The sequence below is a fragment of the Hippocampus comes genome, unplaced genomic scaffold, assembly GCF_001891065.2.
Source record: "Hippocampus comes isolate QL1 unplaced genomic scaffold, H_comes_QL1_v1.1 scaffold68, whole genome shotgun sequence".
NCBI classification, from domain to species: domain Eukaryota; kingdom Metazoa; phylum Chordata; class Actinopteri; order Syngnathiformes; family Syngnathidae; genus Hippocampus; species Hippocampus comes.
In genome coordinates this window covers 2712535-2719198 of record NW_017805625.1, presented here as the reverse complement: position 1 = coordinate 2719198, position 6664 = coordinate 2712535, and the positions used below count along the sequence as shown (strand labels likewise).

The 6664-nt window shown below is 42.6% G+C and overlaps 1 protein-coding gene across 2 annotated transcripts; it reads left to right on the top strand.

The window, feature by feature from the left end:
- The first annotated feature begins 3469 nt into the window (after window positions 1-3469).
- On the top strand, window positions 3470-6365 carry lhfpl5a (LHFPL tetraspan subfamily member 5a). 2 transcript variants are annotated; one of them, XM_019880573.1, is made up of 3 exons: window positions 3473-5245; window positions 5891-6127; window positions 6264-6365. In XM_019880573.1, the coding sequence occupies exons 1-3, from the start codon at window positions 4843-4845 to the stop codon at window positions 6272-6274; spliced, it is 651 nt and encodes a 216-aa protein (XP_019736132.1). In that variant the 5' UTR covers window positions 3473-4842; the 3' UTR covers window positions 6275-6365. The 2 variants fall into 2 exon arrangements, with proteins under 2 accessions (XP_019736131.1, XP_019736132.1); XM_019880572.1 differs by lacking the exon at window positions 6264-6365 and having other exon boundaries at window positions 3470-5245; window positions 5891-6250.
- The last annotated feature ends 299 nt before the right edge of the window (window positions 6366-6664 follow it).

Below are 6664 nucleotides of genomic sequence, written 5' to 3'. Positions count from 1 at the left end.
AATCAGGTTGATTCATGAGTTGTCCATTTTTTTTGCATGAAACCAAACCCGTGTTTGCTCATCCCACCCTAATGTCAGATATCAGCACAGTACTGAGTAATAAACACACTCCACTATGGACGAACATTCCCGCTCTCGTGCCATCGGGCACAAGCTGACCCACACTTTGCTCCATATCTGCCCAGCCTCGGACGCCCCCCGCTGGGTTTGCCAATGTGTGGCGGCTGGTTCAACGGCTGCAGGGCAGATCGTAGTGGCTTGCAGTGGCCTCAGCAGTCTCACTCATTGAGAGACTTACTACCCTATTACAAAGAAGTGTGTGTGTGTGTGTGCGTGCGTGTGTGTGTCTATATGTGCGTGTGTTCAGAGTACAAAGTCAACAAAGAGTAGTTGTTCCCTGATGGTCAGCTACAAACTCTTGGCAAGTCCTCCTCACTCTCATTCACAAAAGACTAATAGAGTCCATCTGTGTCACATGACACAGACGAGGAGGCCAAAAGTCCCCCACAGCTGTAGCTACAAGCTTGGACTGTGGCGACCTTCCATTTTCTATACCGCTAATCCTCACTAGGGTCACGGGAGTACTGGAGCCGATCCCGGCTGACTTGGGGCAAGAAGCGGGATTCACCCTGTACTGGTCAGCGATCAATGACGGTGTTTGTGTGGACAAACAACCATTCATTCTCGATGGAGATTCAAATCAGTACAACAAATCGTCATACTTACCATTTTGGTAATTTAGTTTTGCTTATCAAGAGGAGCAATATTCAAGAAATGCCGCTCGGCATGGTAAGGTTCAGCTTTACACCACTTCAAAAAAAAAAAACGAAATAAAGAAAAGAAACACCATCTTCCTGGTGGTAAAGTGAAATACTGTTGAAACCAAAAGGAAGCACTTCAACTCATAATATTTGGAGTGGGGGCCAACTGAATCATTCAGTGATGTTAATACAATTTAATCGCTGGCTTGCTGTTGACAATTGCACGACTTGTTTCAAAGTTGCATCAGTGGATTGTTTTATTCACTCCAGAGCATCAATTTCAGATTTTAAAAATAGCTGACAACAAATCTGTGTTGGGGTTGTCTAATAAGATCAACAGAAACTGACTGGCAGGTGTAAATTTGATGTAATTTTGTGCAAAAATACTCATACTCCCATCCATCGTCCTGTCTTGTTTCTCTGAGGGGATTCTGCACCTCGTTTCTATGGAAACAGTCTTTAAAGCAGCCATGCAGGAGGAGATGCTGAGCCGGTAGAAAAGCCTCTTTGTGTTGACACACCAGATAGGTCCAAAGGGGATAGAAAGAGAACTAGGGAGCTTGAAAGTTTGTCAACTCTGTGTGACTTCCTGTTTCTGCATACATTTCCGATTTAAGTCCTGAAACTAGATCAGAAGAACTTGAATGAAAGTTTTTCTTTTTTAACCATTAAGGAGTTGTATGAAAGAAAACAAAGCAAAATTGACCTAGTTGGGTTTAATTAAGCAGATCCATAGATTTCCTAATTGTTTATCTGCAAAATACTTCACTTACTGGCCGTTCACGGTTTAGCCAAAATGCAGATAACGTAATACAATAATTTGCTGTGGTCAAGCGGGGTTAAATAAATATAGCAGAACCTTTGAAACACAATCCATATTTAGATGCTTCGTTGACCTCACATGTACCAAACAATCACTCCACCGAAAATTGCGACAAAAAAATCATCATTAAAGCTCGATGAACCATACATCAAATCCTTTATGTGACATCAGTTTGTATATTAAAAAAATAAAACAACTCACATAAAATTACTCACCCTTTGATGATGCATGACAAGTGGAGGAGGCTTGTTGAAGGCCAGTTGACTTTGCATCGTGACAGCCGGCGCAAGTGTAAAAATAAGTTCAGCGCCATATCTCCGAGCGTAAAAGCAACTAATTGCTTACAGCCATTTGGAAACGGATGTGATGACAAACATGAGGAGGTAGATTATTGTGTGCGCCTGGGAAATTCGTCTCTTCACATGAAGAGTGAACACAGTCGACATTGCAGTGAACATTCTGTTACATTCAAGCATTCTGATACAAGACCCACTTTTGTCATCATGCTAGGTCGCAACAACTTCCAGTTGTGGTCTAAAGGTCATCATCACACTTGCTATTACTAGTAGCCTTCTGAGGTAGCAAAACAAAAAAAACAGACCAACGTAGAGCAAAACAGACAGCTAATTCATTTGTATGTGATAAAAATATGTTTGCTAACTATTTGTATGACCTCTATGGTGTTTAAATTTTGAAGTTTCAATGTTGGGCTATTTTTTTTAAATATTTCAACTGTGCCCTTAGTTGAACATTCCTGCACTTTGATTTTAACTTTAAGTGCACAATTTATATCAGACATCCTTATGCAAGGGAAATTGGTTTGATTGAACATATAAACCTTTTGAGTTACATATCACACATGCATGCACTTTAGTTACCGCTCAGATTGTTTACCTTGAGAATCAGATGATTGTATCAGATGAGATTTTAGTAGAGTCCAAAGGAATGAGCTGGTGGACTGGCTGGGCACTGTATATGATGCATATTGTGGTCCTTTAAGTTTTGATTGTTTTTTTTTTCTGAGGTTTGCGAGTTGTGAGACGCTTTTTAGTAATCTGAATTCCTACTATTCATTTTCTTTGTTATTACCAAAAAAAGGTGCCCAGATTTGCTCTCAATTTCTCAGCACAGGGGCGACATCACACATCATATGCATGGTAAGTGTTTGAAGCAATGTCATGACATCATTGCCTTTAAGTGATTGGGAATATGTTGAGTGATGTCGCTGCGAGTGGATTCAACCAGAATTCGAGGCCGTAGTTGTCTTCCCTGTGCCTTGCTTATTGCATGTTTGTATGTCTTGCACATTCTGGTGTGACCGCTGCATGTTGCTATATTTTCTATTTCCAAATCAAGGAAAGAAAAGAAACTTCCAGACAGCTCGCTAGGGTAATGATTACCAGGGTCGGCCTCATAGTATGGGACTCAGGGTTTGAATCTCAATTTTGGGTTTGTGTGGAGTTTGTATGTCCTCTCAGTGCTTGCGTACGATCTGTCTGGGTACTCCAATTTTCTTTCACAGTCGAGGACTGTTCCCGTAAAAGTGTCCAAAACGTCTTGGTAAAATGAAACAGCTCAAAGTTATGGTGGCCCCTTGCAGCACAAATTTTTGATTGACGTTTTCTCAGGTCATTTGCTTTCACCACATTCCACAATGCTGTTCTTTATTTAGACATGATCCAGGGAAATCCACATTCCTTTACAAATGGTTTTGTGGTTTATTCCAACTTGGTGAGCATCATCGACTCGCTCACTGTGGTCTCAAAGAATCTTCTCGATTTGCTCCTCCTCTGTGGTCTTGAGGAATCTTCCATATTCGAGTCCCGACACGTATGCAAACGAGAATTCTTCATCTGCCACACCCGCGAATGTTCAAGAATGCATGTTAAAAATTTGTGATTAAAAAAAAAACTCTTTTTTTTGTGAAGATGCTCTCTCTCATGAGGACCGATATATTTGATTTATCTGTCGAGAAAGCTGAGCATGCACATGGCAATATAAAAACACAAGTAAGCAAAGAAATAAATCCTAAACTTGTTTCCATTTGCACACAACACACGCACACTCACGCACAAATCCCCGACTCCATTTTCTATGAGTAAATTGGATTGCCGCTCCAGGAAAAAAAAAAAAAAAGATTATAAACAGCCTCCCTCTCGCACTGGTGGGGAGCATCACTTAATAATGCTAAGTGTATTGACACGTCGGTGCCTACACTCGAGTACACGTGCACTGTGCAGAGCTACACATCAATATGATACACTTTCACCAAACGACCTGGTGTAAACAAATATATGAAGTAAACTAGAAGGATCGTAAATATTGTGAGTCAATTCCCAGGCGGAACATCAGGCTCATCATCCGCGAGGGTTATTGTGGGGAAGCATTGGCTGATTACAGTTTGGGGGTTGTTTGTAGTTCAAGTGTATCGTTATTATGCATTCAAGGGGCTTCTTCGAGGCAATATGATAACAAATCCGCATTACATTGAACACAACACAGGAAACTAGAAAAGTAGTTCCATTTAAGATTAAACAGTAACTTCGGTATGTGGATTTTATGGGCATTGTAAACTGTCTGCCCTTGCAGTATCAACAATAAAATGGGTTACTAAACGTCACGAAAGGAATCATGTTTTGATTTATATGCTTTATTCCTGTCGTTGCCTTTGCTTTCGAATCTCTTGATATACAGTTCTAGCAGGAACGTACAAACTGATGCATTACTTTCCAGCTCTGTACTGTCACCTAGTGGTCATCGTGTCAAAATACATTTACGTCACATAACTGGCTCGTAATAATTGTGCTGTCGTAGAATCCGCCTGCGTGAGCAGTGTGTTATTTTCCATCCAAGTCACGATTAAAGCAGAATAGCTTTGTGTTCAACTAGACACACATTCCGCCGTGAGCACATTTGTGAGGAGATTTAGGCAAGATCGATTTTGCATATTTTTTCGGGGTGGTGTTCCTGTGAGATAAAAAAAAATACAGTATCGATATGCCTTATTGGCGCAAGAAAGGCTTAAGAACATTGTGTTAATATTAATGTCACTTAACGAAAGTGAAAGTAATACCTTGTGACTGAAAGTATCAGCTGAGCCTAGTCGCCACCTGGCAAGTTATCATTTTACAATGAATCATACATGAGTGGCACCCAATGGGACATTTCTAAATTGCAACTCTTCTCCGGTGGGTGGTATTATCTCTTCTTTGCCTTCGGGGCTGTTGTTGTAACAGACATTTTTAAAAGTTGGTGACCATGTTGCCAGCCCAGGAAGCGGCGAAGATCTACCACACTAACTACGTGCGCAACGCCCGAGCGGTGGGCGTGCTGTGGACCGCGTTCACCATCACCTTCGCAGTCATCACGGTGGTGGTGTTCATCCAACCTTACTGGATCGGGGACAGCGTCAACACGCCCCAGGCCGGCTACTTTGGCCTCTTCCACTACTGCATCGGCAACGCGCTCACTTCGGAGCTCACCTGCAAAGGTAGCGCCCTTGACTTCGGCTCCATCCCGTCCGGGGCCTTCAAGACGGCCATGTTCTTCGTGGGCATCTCCATGCTGTTGGTGGTGGGCAGCATCGTGTGCTTCAGCCTCTTCTTCTTTTGCAACGCCGGCAGCGTGTACAAGATCTGCGCCTGGATGCAGCTGGCCTCCAGTCAGTGAGCACAATAAAAGCAGACACACAGTCACAACATTATCCCCTGTATTCACTGTAAAAAATATTGGGTGAACTAAAACTTCCAGTGTAACAAACGTGGATAGTATTTTAAAATGGGAAATTCAACTTCATGTTTTAAGTTTTGCTGTTGTCAAGAATTGTTGTTTCTGCATTTCGCAGCGAAGAAACAAGGGTTTACAGACCCGTTCCCCTTTTTATTGAACACCAACTTAAAACTAACCTGCTTGCTTTGTTGCACGAACTAACATTGTTGCCATAAATGTCAGTAATTTCGACTGTAAAGTTAAACACGGGGGAGAGGCGCCAGCACCCACCGGAACCTTTGTGAGGATAAGCGGATCGGAAAATGGATGAATGGAAGTTAAATACAAGTTGTGGGTTTTTTTTGTTGTTGTTGTTGTATGTGGCTAGCGACTGACTAAACTGGTCTCTTGTCCAAATTCAAATGGAACAGACTCATTCTCACTCCGTCATACTATAACGAAGTGCGACAGAAAAATCACGATGGACAGATTACAAATGTCAAAGATGTACCCGATACAACTTATATTCATCCATTCAGTTCATCAATCCTCAACTCACCTCAAGGTCATCGCCCTCCTGCGCCCCTTTCTCTATTAGGCGCTTGCATGGTGATCGGCTGCATGATTTATCCTGACGGCTGGGACTCAGAGGAGGTGAAGCGGATGTGCGGCCAACGGACCGACAAATACACCCTGGGCAACTGCACGGTGCGCTGGGCTTACATCTTGGCCATCATCAGCATCATGGACTCGCTCATCCTTGCCTTCCTGGCCTTTAGCCTGGGCAGCAGACAGGACAACCTGCTGCCCGAGGACTTCCAGGTGGAGGAGAAAGGTACCAGCATTTAGGGGAGGATGGGTGAGCAGGACATAAGATGTACTGAAAGGAAAACCAAGAGAGCATGTGAGGTAAAAGTGTCTCTCAATTCAATGTGACAACTCAATTTCTGCTGTTTCTGTCTTCAACACAGATAACGCGTGAGCTGACAGTACTAGAGATCACCAAAGCAAGACTTTCAGGACAATTTATCCAGAGACGTTCATTTGGTCTTCCTTGAATTGTTTGCGCTTAACTAAATCCTACTTGGAGAGCTGACAGTACTAGAGATCACCAAAGCAAGACTTCCAGACAATTTATCCAGAGATGTTCATCTTGTCTTCCTTGAACTGTTTTCGCTTAACTAAATCCTACTTGGATGTAAAGTTTGCTTTGAGGTGTGTCAGAAAAGACCCAGGATTTGCCACAGATAATCATTCAAACCCAAACGAGGAGCTTTCCCCATCGATGTAATAGCCCGAGGGTCATCATCAGTGATGAATCATGCATCTTTGGGTACAATCCAGACTCCAAACACCAGAGCCTTCAGCGAAT